This window comes from Quercus lobata, chromosome 9 (genome assembly GCF_001633185.2).
Source record: "Quercus lobata isolate SW786 chromosome 9, ValleyOak3.0 Primary Assembly, whole genome shotgun sequence".
NCBI lineage: Eukaryota > Viridiplantae > Streptophyta > Magnoliopsida > Fagales > Fagaceae > Quercus > Quercus lobata.
In genome coordinates this window covers 41975568-41997450 of record NC_044912.1, presented here as the reverse complement: position 1 = coordinate 41997450, position 21883 = coordinate 41975568, and the positions used below count along the sequence as shown (strand labels likewise).

Here is a 21883-nt window from a genome sequence, read left to right as displayed (position 1 = left end):
TTCCTTGGATGTGTATTGGTTGCAGGGTCATATGTACCTGTTTGTTAATTATATTTGCTTTTACTCTTAACATATTCGGATTTGAGAGGAATATATCTGAAAATGTCTGCTGGGATCGCATCTAGATCGGGAGGACTCAAGAAATTTCTTTGGCCTAGACTTCAGCCTATCGATGTTCAGTCTGCTGCCTTGTGGGGTGTCGCCGCCACCACCACTGCTCTTTGGATCGTTCAGGTCAGCTTCCCTTTCCATCCAATCCAATCCAATCCAAAGCCATTTTTTATTCTACTTGTACTTTATAATTATCTATTATTTATTCCTAATCTCATTTTCTAAGAATATGAAAAATATTTGTATTGTGATGGATTGCATCTTTGTATTCGCCAAATCTAAGATTATTTAACGAACAAGAACAGTTTTTGATGCTCATGTTTCATTGCGCATATGGTCTATCTCTTTCATTTTTTTTTTTTAAACTGATAATTTCATTGAAAAAGTGCAAATGGTGCAAGCCTAATACAAGTTTTATTTAAAAAGTCCCCCTAACAAATGATAATATTTTCTAAGGATTTGTCAGTTGTTAGTTCATTAGTTCATGACCATTCTCTCTTCTTGTACATGGTTGTATTTCACATTTATAAATAATGTCAATGATTAATTGGGTCACCATAAAATGTCTTATATATATAAAAGATATCATATATCATGGTTGTATTGGTTTTAATAGTTGTTGATTGTAGACATGTTAACTCTGCTTGATTGTGGCCTTAGATTTTTTTTGAGATAGTCAGTCATTACATTTTTCTTTTTTATTTATTTATTGAGGTAATAGCAGTTCTTAATTTGTGTTTCAATTAGGTATATTTTATCAGGTTTGCAAGCATTAAATAGCACTTTTGCTAGTTGCAGTCATGGTTTTGAAATCCGGACCGGACCGTACGGTCGGACCGGAAAAACCGTGAACCTCCCACCATCACGGTTCTTTAAGCTTAAAAACCTGTCTATGTCAAAAAAGCAGGGAACCGTTCGATCCGCGGTTCAACCGCATGGTTCTAAGAACCGTGATCAGACCGCTTCTCACGGTTCCCTTTGAATCTGAACCTTAAAAAAAAAAAAAAACACAGAAAAACAAAAGAAAAAGAAACACAACTGCTGGGAAGAATAAGCCGATCTAACTTTGCTTCAATCTCAAAAAACATCTCAAATAATCCAAACACAAAACACAAAACAAAATCCAATTCTTACAATGAAGTTGAATCAGAACAAGAAAAAAAAAAAAAAAAAGAACATGCCAATTTGACCCAATCTGGTGGTGGGGAGGAGGACGAACGGCGGTGGAGTGGCAGGCGAGGTAGTGCTAGAGAACGCTTCATCCTCTGGTGTTGTTTCTCCTTCTTCTTCTTCTTCTTCTTCTTCTTCTTTCTTCTTTTTCTCCTTCTCTTTCTTTTGTCCGTCTGCACTTTCTCTCTTTTAACTCCACTCATTAGTTTTTGTATTATTTTTTTTATTTGTGTTTTTCCAAAGCCCTCCACGTGATTACATTGGAAAGGTAAGAAGAGTTTCAGCCATCCATATTTTTCACCTTCCCAACATGATGTGACAACTCTCTTAATTGTTAAGTACTTTTAATTAATATTTACAATTTTTTTTAAAGAAAAAATCTAATACCGAAATTTGTCTTAACTTTTTTTGGTTGTTAGCTTTTTTTTTTTGGTTGTAATTCTGATGGGATAGAGAGTAGGCAGTAGAGGAAAAATAATGGATTTATATATATTTGATAGGTATTCAAATTTACAATTGTGCCCAAAAAAATATAAAATTGTGTGATTCTAAAATTATTTTAATTTAAAACTATTAAATAATTTAAAACTTTTATTTTATTTAATATAATATAAGTGTCCTTCTAATTAGTATATTATTATTGCTATCACAAGTTTAACTAATCAACATATAAATAAATAAAGAATACCATATCTACCTTTACTTAGTATTTAGTATTTCTTATTTGTTTTGGGAAAGTTATGATATAAAAAATATATTTGAAAGATAGATTTTTATATTTAATTAAATTATTTTAGTTAATTTTTATATTTATATTAATTTAATATAATTATTTATATTTAAATAATTATTAAATTAATTATGACGTCATCACGATTCGATCCCGGTTCGACCTCGGTCCAACCTTCAAAACCTTGAACCTCTCTCTTTTACGGTTCATTGAACGGTCCGGGTTTCAAAACCTTGGTTGCAGTATGATTGTTTAATTTTTGTGCAAGAACTTGTTTTTTCATTCTAGGTATCTATGGATCTTTTTCTATCTTTTTTTTTTTTAACATTGTTTGTATATGTTTGATTTTGCTTCGCGAAAGGGATTAGTGGTCTAGGGATTAGAGTAACACCGTGATCGACTGATTGTATGTATTTTGTTGTGTAAAAAAAGTGAGTAAATTTATATTTACAAATTTGGGTTTTTTATTTTTTTCTTTTTTCTTTTTTTGGTTTTTCTTTAAGCTCAGAACTAACAGTTTGACTCAGATGAATATACTTGTGCTTTTCCAGCAAACAAAAATTGAAAGCAGTTATGATTTGGGAAAGAAAAAACAATTGTTAACTTTTCTTACCTTATGTGTTTTAGACATCTAATTAGCTGTATCATGCAATTTTGTAGAATGTGCTAATAAGTTTGTGTTAGTTATGTTTATAAGCATTTGACATTTTAAGGTAGGTAACTTTTCTTGGCTAATGGTTTTCTCTTGCACAGAACACGAGAATGGAGAAACCCAATCTGGACGAATTCTACCACGTATTTACCAGTTGCGCAGTCAAAATTCATCGACTACCGCATGATGGGTGATGGTTCCAAGTGTGAAAGCTGGAAAGAATTCAAGACAAGTTGTTTAGGGAATTTCGTGAAGAATTTTGTGAGGAAGAGCCTGGGCCAAGGTGTAAGGCTTTATTGTTCCCTCCAAATCAAGTACTTCCTCTTTATTTTTGCTATAAATTCAAACTATTTGTTTGATTCCGATTTTACTGTCTCCGTTCGTATTTGTAATTTCTCGTTCTTATTCTGATCTTCTATATATGTTAAGCATTACATCTTAGATCTGAACTTATTTGATCCTTCGTGATTATATTTCTATTTGTGTTTTGCAATGATAATTAGAAAATCGAATTCATCAACTTCGACGTTCACTATCTCAGGCAATATATATTGAATATATAATTACTGTAAATGGTTACTTATGTTGGTTAATGGTTTGTTTGATTGTGGTATTGTTAATAATCATTTTTCCTAAATTCAAAATCCAAAAAAGAAATAAAAAATTTACTTACAAAAACAAAAGTTCAATTGTAATTGTTTCGATTCTGTAGGTATGTCAATGTACATTGCACTTTTCTATTTTGTTTTTATAAAGAAATTAATGGCAGTCTAATTATTTTTACTCCGGCTCTTTCTTTAATTTCTTATTTCCTTATGATTATCCTCTTTCTTCTTTTCTATTTTTCTTTTTTCTATGCATTTGTAGGTTAAAGCTTAGTCATTGCTTTTCTTCTTCTTTTTTATTGCAATATTACTGTGAATTTCTTTGATTACAATATTATAATACAACAACTGTGGAATTTGGATGAGTATCAAATTGTATAAAAGAAATACAAATTGTGCAATTTGGATAAGTATCAAATTGTATAAAAGAAATACAAATGGTGCAATTTGGATAAGTATCACGTATTAATTAATTATATTGCACTTACCTCTATTTCGAAGCATAAAATATATAGGCAAAGGAGAGTGATTGACCATTATATACATATTACTAATATATTTGTAAAAAAAATAAAAAATAAAAAAAATAAAATGCCACAGATTGAGAAAAATGGAACAATTATTACTAAATAATAGACTAACTTTTACGGATAAAAACCTAAAACGCGGCGGTTTTATTTATTTATTTATTTTTTCTTTAAAGATAAAATTGTAAAATCATGGAGAAAATTGCTTCTAAATAATAGGCAAAATTTTAGGAATAAAAATACCGGGTAAAAACCTAAAAAAGTTTTTTTTTTTTTTCCTCTTTTCTTTAAAGATATAATTATAAAATCATAGAAAAAATGGCTTCTAAATAATAGGCAAACTTTTAGGAATAAAAATACCTAAACATGGGTTTTTAAAATTTTATTTTTTTGCTTGAAATTGTAAAAAAATTATCAAAGCAACGTTCAAGGATCACAATTTATTAACTGAAACAATAAAAGTAATGGATTTATTTTTCACCAAAACTCTATTGGATATTGTTATCCTTAAACATAGCAATTTATCCTTAACAATATTGCACAATCCAAAATCCTGAATCTCAACCGTCAAACATAATAAGGAAAGTAAAAAAAAAAAAATGTAAAACAAAAAGATAATTTAGGATTCTAAAATCCTAAAACATGATTTTTTTTTTTTTTTTTAAATTTTTTATAATGGGAAACTGTGCTGGTTAGTAGGCCATTAGTAGAGAATCTGAAATCCTAAAAGTTAGGATTTTTTTTGGCTTGAATTGTAAAAAAAAAAAAAAAAAATACTACAAATTTTTAGTCTTAAGTATAGTACCTTAGGTGTTATTCCTTAAGTTATTTTCTTAAAATTCAGTCATGTGGTTACTTAAATAAAAAATACTAGCCTCTGAGCACGCGTGTCAGAGGCTCTTCTATTTTTTTCGGTAAAAGTTAATTGTGGGGTCATGGGCCCTGATCATACAATTGGGTTTTGGGCTTAAGGCCCAAGCCGAGGATAAAGGGTTGTCTGAGGATGGGTAAGTATAGCCAAGGAAACCCATACTAGTGGATAAGGAAGACAATATTGAACATAATGGCCTAGGAGTTTGTGCCGAGGATGAATTTGTCCTCGGCTAGCCAAGGCCGAAGTCCGTAAAGGATGCCTGCCATCTAGGGGTGCGATCCATGAAGTTCTGAAAATATGTATAAGCCTTGCAAGAACAAAAGACAGAGAAGAATCCCAAAATATCTTGGGAAAAGCTACTATCACCGCATTGAATGCACCCTAGCCAACTCCCTGGCCGCATTAATGAGGAAGTGACCTCTGCACAGTATTAATGCAACCCAACAACTACCCCAGAAGACTTCTAGAGGGGGTTGATGGGACAAGTATTAGCATAAACCATCAATTATCCACGTGTAGGGTAGAGATGAAAGAAAATATGTAGTATAAATAAGAGTAAAGACCCCAGAGATCAGGGGCTGGGAAAAAAGGCCAAGAACCAGAGCCTCCCAGACCGTATCAAGGAGAAAGACTCCTCGAGCAAACACGGTTTAAGTTTGTATGAATACCATGTCTAACCACCGTTCGGTGACCAAGGCCTAACCTTTCAAATCCACGCTCTAAAAATTATATTGTTTGGGCCTCTTTTACGTGCGAACCCAATATCATTTTGTGGTCGTTACAAATTGAGTCCTTACAATTGGCGCTGTCTATGGAAAGGCTTGTGTGTTGGCACAGGCGGTGGGTCGAGAAAGTCCCCTTATCACTTCCAATAGCCCGTTGTAGTGCTCTAAAGTAAAGTTCCATTAGGGGCTACGCTTTTTCATTAGGGGCTATACTTCGAAGCGTCAGTAACGCGGATGGTTCTAGGGGCTTGGCCGAGGGGTTAATCTTCCCAAACCAATGTCCTACGGCTTGGCCGAGGGGCTAATTCCCCCCCTCCCCCCCCCCACTTAATGAAAATATCTAAGTTTTGGACAGAACCAAGGTATTGTATAGTCCTCGGACTCAAGCCTATGGGGAAACCAACTACTTAAAAGCTAAGTTTTGGACAGAACCAAGGTATTGCATGGTCCTCGGACTTAAACCTATGGGGAAACCAACTACTTAAAAACTAAGTTTTGGACAGAACCAAGGTATTGTATGGTCCTCGGACTTAAGCCTATGGGGAAACCAACTACTTAAAAGCTAAGTTTTGGACAAAACCAAGGTATTGCATGGTCCTCGGACTCAAACCTATGGGGAAACCAACTGCTTAAAAGCTAAGTTTTGGATAGAACTAAGGTATTGCATGGTCCTCGGACTCAAACCTATGGGGAAACCAACTACTTAAAAACTAAGTTTTGGACAGAATCAAGGTATTGTATGGTCCTCAAACTCAAGCATATGGGGAAACCAACTACTTAAAAGCTAAGTTTTGGACAGAACTAAGGTATTGCATGGTCCTCAGACTCAAACTTATGGGGAAACCAACTACTTAAAAGCTAAGTTTTGGACAGAACCAAGGTATTGCATGGTCCTCGGACTCAAACCTATGGGGAATCCAACTACTTAAAAGCTAAGTTTTGGACAGAACCAAGGTATTGCATGGTCCTCGGACTCAAACATATGGGGAAACCAACTACTTAAAGAAATATCTAAGTTTTGGACAGAACCAAGGTATTGCATGGTCCTCGGACTCAAACCTATGGGGAAATCAACTACTTAAAGAAATATCTAAGTTTTAGACAGAACCAAGGTATTTCATGGTCCTCGGACTCAAACCTATGGGGAAACGAACTACTTAAAGAAATATATAAGTTTTGGACAGAACCAAGGTATTGTATAGTCCTCAGACTCAAACCTATGGGGAAACCAACTACTTAATGAAAATATCTAAGTTTTAGACAGAATCAAGATATTATATGGTCCTCGGATTCAAACCTACGCTAAACAAAACCTACGCTAAACAGAACCTTAGCCATGCATGAGTCCTCAGACCACAGGCTTTGGGAAAATTAACACACATAACTTCTTTCTATAAGTTTCAAGACAGACCCAAAATTATAACCAACTCCTCAGATTGGTAGCTTTGAAAGGAGCAATTTATAGTACAAATATGGGGCGCGTGAAACGGCACTCCCTCGGGTGTAAATCAAAGGATCAAAGCAGAATTAACTCTTAAGAATTCAAAACCCCACATTTTTCCTCGGATGAGAGGAAAAAACCGGAGTTTTGAGGGGTTATTGTGGGGTCATGGGCCCAGATCATACAATTGGGTTTTGGGCTTAAGGCCTAAGCCGAGGATAAGGGGTTGTCCGAGGATGGGTAAGTATAGCCAAGGAAACCCATACTAGTGGATAAGGAAGACAATATTGAACATAATGGCCTAGGAGTTTGTGCCGAGGATGAATTTGTCCTCGACTAGCCAAGGCTGAGGTTCGTAAAGGATGCCTGCCATCTAGGGGTGCGATCCATGAAGTTCTGGAAATCTGGATAAGCCTTGCAAGAACAAAAGACAGAGAAGAATCCCAAAATATCTTGGGAAAAGCTACTGTCACCGCATTGAATGCACCCCAGCTAACTCCCTGGCCGCATTAATGAGGAAGTGACCTCTGCACAGTATTAATGCAGCCCTACAACCATCCCAAAAGACTTCTAAAGGGGGTTGATGGGACAAGTATCAGCATAAACCATCAATTTTATCCACATATAGGGTAGAGATGAAAGAAAATATGTAGTATAAATAAGAGTAGAGATCCCAGAGATCAGGGGCTGGGAAAAAAGGCCAAGAACCAGAGCCTCCCAGACCGTATCGAGGAGAAAGACTCCTCGAGCGAACACGGTTTAAGTTTGTATGAACACCATGTCTAACCACCATTCGGTGACCAAGGCCTAGCCTTTCAAACCCATGCTCTACAAATTATATTGTTTGGGCCTCTTTTACGTGCGAACCCAATATCATTTTGTGGTCGTTACAAATTGAGTCCTTACATTAATAATATGCATAAATTATAATTTGGGATTAATGTATTTCTGAATCACAAAAAAAACCTAGGGGTGTGATGAGTGTTAAGTGTTTGTGGTAAAATAATTTTTTCATCACACCCTTAGGTTTTTTTTCTTGATTGGAAAATATATTAAAGACAAATTATAGTTTATGCATATTATTAACTTTTACCCAAAAAAATAGAAGAGCTCACGCGCGTGCTCAGAGGCTAGTTTTAATTATATCACACTTCATTAGTGGTGATTAATTTCATTTTGTTAAGAATGTAAAATTACTGATAGCATGCAACATCTATAATGTAATCTTTTATGAGAAAAATAAAATTTATCTTCTTCTTACTGAATTTAAAAAAAATTTCTAAAATAAATTATTGAAGTTTTAAAATTTATGTTGTACTCTTATTTAAGTTAGAATCTTTTTATCCCCTTTCATCTCTGTGTAGAGAATATTGTAAATGGATATTCCTCTCTATGGGGCTTATGTGCAGTACAACTTCCTAGATGAGCGACTTGTGAATTGATTGGATTAGAGGATGTTTTTAATTTTGTAATCTTGATATTTGTACGAGATCACTAACATAATTTGTGTATGTGCTAGACTGGCTATTGCTTATTACTTTCTTGGTAACATAATTTTTATCCCATACTTATTGCATTATTATGTAATAACTAAATTATTTTGATTTTTCTTATTTCATGGAAGACCTATTGCATAAATTTGTTTTAAAATTTATTTGTTTAACTTCCCAAATGCAGGTCCTTTATGGGCTAGAATATGCAGGTCTTTTATGGGCTGGAATATGCAGGTCCTTTAAATTTTATCAATTTTTTCCTGTTCGATGCATCTTCTGGCTCTCATGCATACGGTGCTGAAGCAAATGCATCTTCTGCATCAAATGTTGACAAGCTTCATCAAGAAATCTCAGTTCGTTCACTAATAGTCATAATTCCATTGATTATTGTGTGGACACACACACATATTCGTTGGAGTATTTTCAAGAAAATCCAAAGAGGAGGTACAAGAGAAGAAGATGTTGCTGGAAAAGCTACAAGTCAGAATGAATGAAGCAGAAGCAAAGGCCAAGAAGCTTATAATGTCATTCGAGAATCTTCTCAAAAAGAAACCCGAGGTTTATTATTTGAAAAAACTTAATATCTGTTTAATGGTAGTTATTTGAAAACATAAAAAGAAAGAATAAAGAAAACATAAAGAACGAATAAAAAAAGAATATTTAAATGAAATGGTAAAATAATAGAAGTTTTGATATTTGGTGGATTGCAAATTGTTATGTTAAAATTGATAAAGCAGGAATTGAACTGAAATTGTAAATGCTCAAATATTTAGCAGTCTTGATAAGTATGCTCTAATGGTTTAGTCATAAAATCAGCACTTGTATTAAAGGTTTAATGTTCAATTTAATCATTACCCGTGATAGTGGCTGCATGATTTGAACTCAAAATACTATGATAATTTCTCATGGATAAAGCTATTAAATCTGATTATGCTGGACATTATAGCAAGCGGCGTTTATCGTAAAGTTAACTCAAAGAACCTGCAATCCATAATAATGGGACATGTTTGTGTATTTGGGATAACACTCGATTAGAGTCTGTAGACGTTATATTTGTGTATTTGTTGATACTGTCATACTGGCTTTAGAATTGTGTTGCTTTATTGGGTTTTGGTATGATTTATGTTTTGAGGTTGGAGACGGGTTTTTTTTTTTTTTTTTTTTTTTTTTTTTTGTTCTGCAGGGAGTTATGAAGGCAATAAATGTGAACAAGATGACATCTGCTGGGTGTAGAGTGAAAATATGGATTGTAGATTGGTTTGCCCAGCTAACCAATAAGATGGGAGGTGAGTTGAAGAAAATTGATGTTGTTGGCCGCTACCTCATTGAGATTTGGAAGGCCGTTGTGATGGATATTGATGGACGGAAGGTGGAGTTTCTGTGGTCCTCGAAGGAGATAAACTGAATCAAGCTCATGAGTATGGATATAGCACAAAGGAATACGGAGGATAAAAAGGTATTGTATGATGATTATTATTACTTTAACTAGTCACAGACCCGCACGTTGCGCGTGATTATTTTTTATGGTGATCTCATTATTATTATTATTATTTTGTAATTTGAACTAATTTAATGAAAAGTAATGCATTTCATAATCATATTTATTACAAAATAATTTTTTATTATTGTAGAATTGTTTTATTTAAAATTTGAAACCTTAATTCTACCATAGTTGGTTGACTAATTTTTACATCTCTAAGTCAATTAAACACGTTTTGCATGCTACATGTAAACCTTCTTTTCCATAAGGGTTGAAATAATGTGCGTAATATTTTTTTTCTATGGAAATTAAAAAGAATAAAATTCACCTTGTCTTGATGTTTTCTAAAAATTAAATTTGGAGATTCTCTTTCAATAATTGTGAAAACTCCAAGCAATAATTCAGAAGGTAATACATGTTACATGTTCATGCTTTGAATGTGTAATTGTATGATTGATTTGGGTTGTAATTTATAAGTTGAATATGGTGGTGTATATCCAAAAGGGCCTAACTATGTTGTTTAGGATATTGAATATAGTGTTGTGTGTGATTTATAGAGTAGCAACGGTTGTAGTAATTAAAAATTGGTTTTTCATTGTCTTTTAAGTTAATAAAAACCTTACCTCTACTTTTTTTTTTCAAAAAACCTTTACATATTTTTTTAACGTGAATCTTTATATATACCTTAATAAGTAAACCCTATACAGTTCATTTTCTTAGATGCATAAAAAAAAGACATCTATTCCATAATAATAGTGGCTAATTAGTTTTTTCATGTTCTCATTTATAATGTTTCTTACTATTATCATATTTTACTGGCTGTTGATTTTCATAATAGAGGCATTAAATGAGAGTTAAATTCTTCGAACCTTTCATTAGATTTTAAAAGTCATGGTGTGTGAAGAATATAAGCATTTAAGGACTTTTTTATATATTTTATTATTTATAAATAATGTTAAATGAAATGTCAAAAAAAAAGATTTTGAAAATTTTCATCTTTATTTCTTATATATTTCTATTATTACTGAAGAACGTTTTCCTTTTAGTTTTGATAATAAATATGATTTTCTAGATTAGAGTTTGATTAGTTTCAAGTTTAAATTTTGTATGATTTTATTTAATTGTTGATTATATGATTTAATTAAGTGAATTTAACGATTTATTTATTTGCATTGTAAAGTTTATAATAACATTCGTAGGGTCATCTTTAATTAATTTTTTACTCCTTTAGCCGTCGGTCTCTTTGTTTTCCAATTAACGGTTACTAATTAATTTATTTAATTGACGTTTGATTTCTTTTACTAATCTCTTTCTCTCCCTCTTTGTTAACATCCTATTGTTTTCCCAAATTTGATGATAATTCTAATGTACTAAATATGCATATTGTAACGTTTATTTTTATTTTTATTTTACTCCATTTTGCTGCCATGAAGTTAGTACATCCATAACTATTAGTTTATTATTTTATGATATGTTTGGTTTGATTATTATTATTATTATTATTATTATAAATTTAGTGTTTCTAAAATAGCATGTGTTTTGTATTCTCTTTTTCTATTAATGCATTGTAACTTTTTATGGGAATACTTTATAAGAAAATTGTTTATTCTTTTTTTTTTTTTTAAATTGAGTGTTTCTAAATTGATATTTGTTTTGTATTTCATTTTTCCATTGATGCATTGTAACATTTCATGGGAAGACTTTATAAGAACAATTTTTATTTATTGAATAAAATATTATACGTTTAATTTTTAAAAAAATGAGACAAAATATAAATAATTATGATATGGAGGATGTTGCTAAATTTAAATGTTGAATAAAATAAGATGAGAATAAAATAATAAAAATGAAATGTATAGCAATAAACACCATATTATTTTAGTTATGCTATGTAATAAAATAATATTATATTTTTATATACTATCTTTATAATGCAATAATATAACATTTAACAACCAATGTGAATAAAAAAGATAACAACATAAAATATAAAACTAAATCGTATCAAGCTGGATTACCTGTCAATTCCAATTTTAGCAAACTAACTGACTTCTAGTAGTCTAAAACTGATTTCTGCGATGCATTTGGTGGAGCTTTCAATACTGCATCAGTATGTTTTGATGGTCAACCTGTTACACTAAAATTAAAAATATATATATACCAAAAATTGAAGGAAAATATATATATATATATATATATATATATATAGAGAAAGAGAGAGAGAGAGGGCTTTTGTGTGTGGAAAAATAGAAATTGTGCATGGAATAAGAGGGAGAATGACAATTTTATAGCATGAGGATAAGAATAAGAAGAGTAAAAAATAAAGGAAGATAAAAAGATAGAATAATATTAATATTGAGAGTAGTGGGGATATGAAAAGTGGAAATGGAATGAGAAAGGTTGAAGAAAGTTAAGGTAAAGAGTAGTGGGGATATAAAAAGTTAAAATGGAATTGAAAATTTAATAATAAAAAAATTGAAAAAAAATTGATAATGACATAACTGCTGACGTGGCTCAATAGAAGCGTAGCAACATTAAATACTACGTTTCAACTTTTAGTAATATATTGATATGCTGGTGATGTGGTCGTTATTTTTACTTCTATTATATTTTGCTATAGGTGTGGTCACATTATGGGTCGAAGTGATGAGGAAGAGTTCACTGCAGCACAAATTTTCTACCCATGCATGCAATGTGCTTATGTGTTTTTTTCTTGAAGGTGCTTCCTTCTTCACTTCTAGTTTGTGAATGAACCATTTGATTTTGTGGAAAAACAATTTTTTTTTTCAACTGTCTGAATTTTTTATAAAATAAATAGGCCGACATTTGCCAATTGGGAATGGATCATCGAAAGGTGAATGTACTTGCAAGAGAGTACTCTGATGACATGAAGAGGAAAAACAAGCCTATTATTTTGTCACACCATATGTTCCTAATTCTTTATACTGACTATTTGTCTAATTATTTTTGTATCCTGTAACATTTTGTGTATAGTTGTGTGGTCTTTATTTGTTTTGCTTACTGGTAATTTACAAACATTTTACCCAGTTTACAACAAGGTCAGGAGAAGATGTCAAAAAGTGATCCACTATCTTCAATTTTTATGGAAGATGACGAGGTAGGGTGCATGTATAGGGGTATCAAATTGCCATTTAGGGGTTACATTGTGTTTTCTTTATTAGTTGCGCATAGCATAAGGATAGTGGATTATAAAACTAGGTTAACCTTAGATTTAGTCTGCCTCCATGTTGTAGGCCAAAGTAAATTTGAAGATAAAGAGAGCATACTGTCCTCCAGATATTGTGGAAGGGAATCCATGCTTGGAGTATGTGAAGTACCTCATTTTATCTTGGTTTAAAAAGTTTGTAATAGAGCGCAGTGCAGAGAATGGTGGTGATAAGTAAGCCATAAGGATTTTATTATGAATGCTTTACTTATTTTATTTAGTTAATGCTACGACATCTACCTTTTCACATGATGGTCAACCCTTGCATCTTGTTCAAAGTGCGTGCTCCTTAAGTAATTTCTATAGTTGCTTGAGCTATTTTTCCAAAATCATTTTTCATTGGGAATAGTAACTCAAATTGTTTTCTTCCAATGTAAGTTTTCTCTACAATCCAAGAGCTTCAAAAGCTTTGAAGAATTGGTTGCTTACTATGAAAGTGGAAAGCTACATCGAGCTGATCTTAAACCAGCCTTGGCAAAGGCTTTTAATAAGATACTAGAGGTATGTTGTTTCCATTTATCCATTTAGCTCTAATTAATGCTTCTTAGGTAGATTGATTCCCCATCACTTTGGGGAGTGATGCCACTACTTTACACATTTTGGATAAATGATGTTGGACTTTTGCAACCCATTACCATGTTGAAGCTATGATTAAATTGCTAGGACCTTAATTTGATTGGCCCACATCCTTTAGGGTATGTTTGGAACTGCCCCATCCAAACATAGGGTGAATTTTTTTGGAAGGGTGGGGCTATTGCAAAGTATGCTCAAGGGAGCCTATAAAACATCAAATTCGTTAATTCTGTGGTCTAACTTCTTTGTTCTATCTGTTTGTAGCGTGTAAGAGAACACTTCAAGAATGACAATAATGCAAAAGATCTTTTGAAAAGGGTTATGGTATGGTCGATTGACTTTTAAAATTAATTTATTTTAATAATGAGTTTTGAAAATGTTAAGAGTGAGAATTAGCAGTTGCACATATAAATTGTGCCTTCAATCAAGCCTTGCACTAGTGGTCAGAATTAGCAGTTGCACTAGTGGTCAAGCCTTGTTGCAATGACAAGTGCCTTTCACCAAAAGTTGTTGTGGGTTCAACCTTAACCACTCCGAAACCCCACAAATAGTGAAAGTTTTGTGCACTTAGTACTACGACCTTGCAGCCAGTTGTATTCCTTCATTGAGAAACATACTCGTTTTAGGCAAGTATTAGATTCAATGTTTTGAAAAAAAAAGTTATTATCAGATACATTTTCAAATTTTCAATTGCATTGGGTTTTGATTATAATTATTGCTCTATTTGTAGACACATAGATATCATTGTTATATCAAACCTCTTGAAGCATTGGAAGGTGAAGATTCCAGGAAAAGAAGGCAGACCGCTTCTTCATCATGCAGGGCTTGTTCAAGCTTTATCAGCTCATTTTTTGCTTTTTCCTACTTTCAATTTCCCATTGTGTGATTGAGCTCTAACATATTATTATGGAAGAAAAAATAATGTATAATTGGAATTTGATAGTTCAAATAGTGTAAAAATACCCTTGAACGATTAGACCCCCAATTTACAAATTAACCAATTCAAGCTTTATGTCAAACAACTAGTGTGCGGAAAATGAACAAAAGCTGTAAAACAGAATTGGAAAACAATCTAAGCCAAATTAAAATCACAACCCACAGCAGATAATAAAAGGCGAAGATAGGAGGGAAGGAAGATACAAACACAAAGACAACACGCGATGTGTTACCGAAGAGGAAATCGAAGCCCTCGACGTAAAACCTCTCCGCCACCCTCCAAGCGGTAAACAATCCACTAGAAAATGTAGTTGGGATATATGGACATCAATAGACCCTCCAAGCCTAATCTACCCAGTGCACCTAAGCCCTCCAAACTTCTTGCTCCAACAAGGTTGCGCCGAACCTTTTTCTTTTCTAGCTTCCCGGATTCCGCTACTTGACCATAGCATCAACCAATGTAAATTGATTCCTTCCTAACTGCTTCCTAGAACACCAAACAGCCCTCTCACAGTAATGAATATGGTGAGAACAAGGTTTTGGTAAAATGCCTCTCAAGGGTTTGACAATGGAGAGGAAGAGAGTTGGGGAATTTGAAGAGACTCTTATGTAAAGATTGTAGATGAATCAATCTTGTTTTACTCTAGGGTTTCTCTCTCAAAATTCTCTCTGGAAGCTCTCTTTCATTTGTGGGTATGAGGGGTATTTATACTGGGGTGAGAAGAGAATGTGAAACGTCAGGTTTTACAAAACAGGGGTGGCTCGCGGCTTGGCCTCGCGACTTGACTAAGTCGCGAGATCCAATCGCGAGATAACTGTATGGCCAGTTGTCCTATTTTGTCCTGTAGTGCTCCAGCTAGCATGACTGTTCACCTTCTGGCATGCTTGGCACATGTGCTGCATCTAGCGGCTTGCAGCCGCGAGTCACCCGTGAGATCAAGCCGCGAGTCTCTGTTTTCTTGCACACTCTTGAGCATTCAACACTCTATCTCACTCACTACCCTTACAACAAACCCACCTAAATACAGGGTTACTAAATGCTGAAATACAAGCAAATTTGGCATGGAATAAAGCCAATAAGATGGTTGATTAAATTCAACCTTACAGAATTATTTATAATAAAAACAAAATATGAAATGTAAAAACCTTGTTAGTATGCCACATAGATTCTCGAATGACACTTTAAGCTTGTTGGCCTTTGCTTCTGCTTCATTCATTCTGACTTGTAGCTTTTCCAGCAACATCTTCTTCTCTTGTACCTCCTCTATGGATTTTCTAGAAAATACTCCAAGGAATATATGTGTGTGTCCACACAATAATCAATGGAATTATGACTATTAGTAAACAAACTGAGATTTCTTGATGAAGCTCGTCAACATTCGATGCAGAAGATGCATTTGCTTCAACACCATATGCATGAGAGCCAGAAGATGCATCGACCAGGGAAAAATTGATAAAGAGATAAATAATGTAAGTTGGACTTATATTTGATATCCATCTAAAGTGTGAACCTCCTTCAAATTCAGGATCCTTTGCTGAAAAGCAACTGCTTTTCCCATTTCATAATCTCTAACAAGAACTTGCTTCTTAGCATCACCCTGGAAGGTTGAATCCCAGACTTGAAGTTGCTACTTGTCATTTTTATGTCTACGCAATAAGCATGCAAAATATATCAGAAACTTTTGTAGTACCAAACATGATTGTTACACATAACTTGTCATGTGTTTTCTTCATAGTTTTGTTTCTATATATTTTTGTTTTAATGGTAAAACTAATTAGCTTGCATGAATATACAGATATATGCTATCTCCATAACCATAAGGACATTGGTAAGCTAGGAGTATTTTGCATTTAAGTACTTTTTGTATAGTTCATTTTCACTAGCTTAAGTGCTAAAGGTTTAATTCTTGCTTTTTTGTTTCAACTTTCGTATAATTCGTTAATGCAACCTTTTTGCAGCTTGGTTTCGTGCTTCTAGCTTTGATATGGGAATATAACTTCCCACCTTTCATGCTTCTGATAATCGCAATACTGAATGATGGTATTATTTCAAAGAGCCTCTTGCAAATATTTCTTTCTTTTTTCTATTACTTAGCTGGTATTCTTGGCCTCGTTTTCTTTCTAAAGAAACTAAAGAGTTTGTAAAAAATATATAATAAATTAATTTGATAAATATTTGAATGATAGATTTTTGTTTTTTGCATTATATGGGAAATGTGATCAAATTCTGTTTGTGATTTGTATTAGGGACCATCATGACGATTTCAAAGGACCGGGTAAAGCCATCTCCAATGCCTGACAGTTGGAAGTTGAATGAAATATTTGAGACCAACACTGTCATTGCCTAATATCTTGCTTTGGTTACCGTCTTAAAAGGGTGGATAACTTTCTTTTCCGTGCCATTTCTTAGTGTGATTGCAAATTTTTAATAGAGAGAACTATGTATTGAGCTGTGGATATTTAAGCCTTGATTGGCAGAAATTTTATGTTTTGTTAGGTGACTCCCAGAAAAGAATGGTACTTGACACATTTTTTTATATCAAAAGCTTATGTGTCTCATATTATTTGGAGTTAAGATCATTTCACTATATTGTCAAAAGCACTCATTTGGTGTTATGGAGAGGAATAATTTATTGAATGCAATGCATCTATAGGTCACATTGCTGTTCTTAATGTAAAGTTTATAGGAATTTTGAAATGGATGTAGCATCACATGTATGGTGTCAATAAAATCCTTGGGATAGATGTGAGTAATCGCATTAACTGATGCTTTGCTTTCTTCTTGAGTTATTGTTGTGATTTTTTTTTTCTTTTTGCTTAACATGTTTATGTTGCTTATAGTTTTCCTAAAAATAGTCACAGGTGAAAATCTTGAGGTAATCCAATCCCTCTCCCTATTATTGCCAACAAAGAAAAAACAAGGGTAAATGTGAGGCGAGAGTCAATTTCTATGAATTACAATGAGCATAAAAATTTTAAAATTTCATATTCGAAAATAGTGTATATGTGAATTTAAAATGATCATTCATATGCATGTCATTTATATAACTTAGCAATAATGCTAGCTGGAAGGCATAACAATATAGGAGCCGGTGATTCCAATTAATTTAAGACTGAATGCGGCAAAAGCTACTTCCATGAGGAGGACCATTTTTGAACATGTATTTATTATAATTTAGAGCTAATAGTATAGGTTTTAGTATTGGCATTGGGGTAACACAAGAGCTCAATCAATTAAAGTTAAAAAAAAAAAAAAAAAAAAAAAAAATCCCAATGTTCACATCTACCCCACATAAAAGGAGGCCAAGTAGTTAAAAAAAAAAAAAAATTACAAAAACATAAACACAACTTTTTCCCTTAAAAAGTTCTAAAAAGCTCATTTGTAGAAAAGAACAAAAATTGTGAGCTTTAAAAAAAAATAAATAAATAAAATAACTCGAGTGTTTAAAACTTAAGATTCCCAGTGGAACTCGAGTATTTAATTCTTGAGAACAAAAGAGCATCAATGCTCTGTTTAGTCCGAGAGGTTGCTCTGTTTTCCTCTGTTCATTCTTGAAACTTGAGTTCCACTGGGAATTTTTTTGTTTTTTTTTTTTTTTTCTGTTTTCCTCTGCTCATTCCTGAAATCCTTCACTGGGAATTTCTTTATTTATTTTTTTCCTGGTCACGCAGACAAACCAGAAACTGAAACGTGTGCATGCACTTGTTGAGAACCAGAGATAAAGAAACTGGGAATGTAATCCATAAACACTCATTGAGAGGCAGAGAAGCTGAGAATGTAAATGCACTTAAATTACATCAAAACGCGTTCTCAGTACGCACGAAACTATAGAAACTTTTACGCTCTCTGCACAAACATGGTTTTACAATACAATTGCACTTACATTGCAGCAAAAGGCATTCTCAATATCAACATTCTAAACATGCCCAACCACACTTAATTTGCAGTTCTAACCATACTACTCAAATCACAATCTTCATAGAGGTACATTGAATAGAGAATTACAAGTACTTTCAACAAAAACCAAAAAGTTCACATAGAGCCAATACAACGTAGTCACTTTTCCTAAGATCGGCGGTCCGCGCGATAAAAACATCGTCCATGGAAGCATGCCTGAAAAACGTAGAGTAATCACGTTAGGAGAGAAGATAGTAAACATTAGGTAAACATGGAATGAACAACAAATATTTAACCGATGCATAAGTATTTGCCATCTACCTACCTAGTGTGGAACATGACCGCTTGTGGAAGCACCACGGGACTACGAAAATTTTCTGCGGTTATGCTCGGAAGCATGACACAGTCCACATGTCTGCTTGGGTTGACTCTCTATCAAATCTACGTCCTCCCTCCGCCATCCCAGTCCTCGATCCTTATTCCTTACTCCATCCATCTCATTCCTTATTCTTGACTTCACTGGTCTACAACAATGCTGGATTAGACAACCACTTTAGCCCTATGGGATCCCTCCACAATGACTGCGACTTAGGAACCACAAATGCATGCTCATAAGTGTTAATGGCATTGTTCAAACCATAACATGGGTGAATATATGTGGTCGAATCAATATGTAAATAGTCACATACTCTAATTGCATGTGAACATGGGATCCCTATGTTTTGCCATTTCCCACAACTACATGTTCTTTCCTGTAACCGAACTTCATAACTGTAGTTTCCCCCTCCTGCGCTACACATGTTGAGTTGGGTAACTACTTGAAATATCAGCTCTTCATTGCTAAATGGCTTAAAATAGTGTTTCTCGGATTTACACTTATTTCCATCCCACATGGAGAAGGCATATTCACTCCATTTCTTACCCTCTGAGAACTCAAAATGGTATTCTTTGCAACGGTCGTGGAAATATTGAACAAGTTTGTTCTAAGTGAACTCAACCAACGCGGTAATAGAAAGGCCTCGTGCACCTTTCAGTACACCATTGAAGTACTCTGATATATTGGTTGTCATTGCTCCAAAACGTCTCCCACCATCATGTGACTGGGTCCACATATCCACAGACTCGCCCATTAGGTATGTGTATGGAAGATAATCTTGATTCTTTTCCTTGCCATCCTTCCCCGTCACCTTCTTCTTATTTCTAATGGTCTCAATTTCCACCTGCTTAATGGTCTCCATTATGGTATAAAATTTCACTACCTGACTAGCATATCTCACTTTCAACGCCGTTGACTTTAGAGTCGAGTTTTGAAAATGTGTGTTGAAGTTGCTAGCAACATGTCAAAGGCAATATCTATGAAATACCAGTGGTCTTCCATCATCCCTTCTAGGCTAGTTTGCAATGGCGTTTTTGATATCGAGATGTCGGTCAGAAATTATGCAAATGCCTTCGTTAGGTATCACGTGGCCAATCGCATCTCTAAGGCATTGTAAAAACCACCTCCAACTGGACCTTGACTCAGAATCCACAATAGCAAAGGCAAAAGGGAATACCTTATTGTTAGCGTCGGTTGCCATTGCAACCAACAACTTTCCCTGATATTTACCATACAGATGAGTCCCATCAATACTGATAACCGGCTTGCAATATTTGAATCCATCAATGCTTGGACTGAAAGACCAAAACACTTAATTCAAAAATACTGTGTCATCTTCACCGGTGGATGTGGTACGATAGAACACCTGGATAGTCGGATCCTGATCAATATATGTCATTAGCAACTTTTGCAACCTTTGGTAAGACTCTTCCCAATTCCCAAACATCTTCCCAATCGCTTTTTGTTTCGCATCCCAGACCTTGTAGTAAGAAGGATTCTGTCCCTCATATTTCAACTCTATCACAGATCTGAGATGCTTAATTGGGGTAGTGTGATCCTCACATAACTTCTTAAGGATGACATCTACAATAAAATTACAACTCATCATTCTACCATTATTTCGCACCCCAATCCGTATACACGTGTAAGGACCTTTGTACACGATGACCATCCATAGTCTGTGGAACTTGGGTTTCATGACTGCGCAGACATACCACTTGCATGACTCATCCATGCATTTCGCACAATGTTTTGTCGTGATCGACCTAATGATCGTAAAATGTTTGTTTTCCTTAAGGGCACACTTTGTTAATACGCGCTGCACCTCCACTTTATTGGCAAAAGTCAAGCCTTTGCACAAATTCATCCCCTCTCTCCAAGTAGACACAAATGGTGTCTCAATATGTGAAGGATCAACCACATTTTCCCAAGTATTTTCAGAAAATGACAAGGCAGGTGGTGAGTAGGCAGGGATTGTGTTTGTAATGTTTTGGACACTAAGAACATTGTCTGCATCAGGTTCACTACCGTCCAATGTCTCATTGTCATCAATGTCCCTCTCAAAGTCCCTAAAGTCCCCTTGTTCAATCTTGTCTTCAATCTCATCTCTATCACCAAAATCTTCACCGTCAATGGTAACTCTCATCAACATAGTCGTCATCATCATCATCATCCTCATCCTCATCCTCATCATCATAATCATCATCATCCTCATCCTCATCCTCATCGTCATAATCATCATCATCCTCATCCTCATTCTCATCCTCATCATCATCAGCATGAACATCATCATACTCTACATGTGTAAAATACTCATATTGAGCATTCGAAACTGTAACTTGTAAACTTGTTTGTGTTTGTTGGATTTCCTCGATACCAACTTCTGCACGTGGCTCCAACTGTATGTACAACTCAATGTTAATTACTTCAGGTATTCTCTCCAACTTGTCAAACATGATCTTCACATGTTTGTCTGCTTCTATCGCCATATACTTGTAATTAATCCGGTGCTTCAGGATTTCACTTGGCATACGATAAGTAATTTGTATGTTATGCACAGCAGGATTCTCACACAACTCTTCCATAACCATCATCTTCAATTTGTCAAGGGTCTTTAACCTATGATCAATTTGGGTATAATAGGTCTTTATACTCGGCCCTTCAAATGGCAAACCCTTGTTCGCATTGGCATTCTTCAACGGACCACCGTGGTATATGATTATATCAATTTCAGGCATTGTGAACTTGTTAAAGTCAAGTTACTATGCTAGTTAACAAAAATTTTCAAGTTCCCTGATCTAAAAGAAACTTGAAGCAGGTCTTTAACTTTCTAATAAAAAGAAGCGGCCGAGAAATTTTTTTAATTTGCTTTTCATGATACAAACTGAACATTTTTTCCTAAAATTTTGGCTGTAGTATGACTATATTTAACAATTGGACATATACAAATCCATCTGTCCTTCCTATATACAAGAGGCTAATTACAGCAGGATGGTATGAGAGGCAAACACATGTAAAGCAAAAGATAATTGCAAACGCAATTTTTTGTAACACATACAAAATTGC

At 34.1% G+C, this 21883-nt stretch overlaps 1 protein-coding gene and 1 pseudogene across 1 annotated transcript; one reads left to right on the top strand and one right to left on the bottom strand.

The window, feature by feature from the left end:
• The first annotated feature begins 102 nt into the window (after window positions 1–102).
• On the top strand, window positions 103–16891 carry LOC115961774 (annotated as a pseudogene).
• A 2941-nt stretch (window positions 16892–19832) lies between these two features.
• LOC115961773 lies at window positions 19833–21555 on the bottom strand. Its single transcript, XM_031080696.1, has 3 exons — window positions 21113–21555; window positions 20145–20925; window positions 19833–20036 (listed from the first exon to the last, which is right to left on the bottom strand). Exons 1-3 carry the CDS (start codon window positions 21553–21555, stop codon window positions 19833–19835), a joined length of 1428 nt encoding a protein of 475 aa, XP_030936556.1.
• Window positions 21556–21883: the final 328 nt, after the last annotated feature.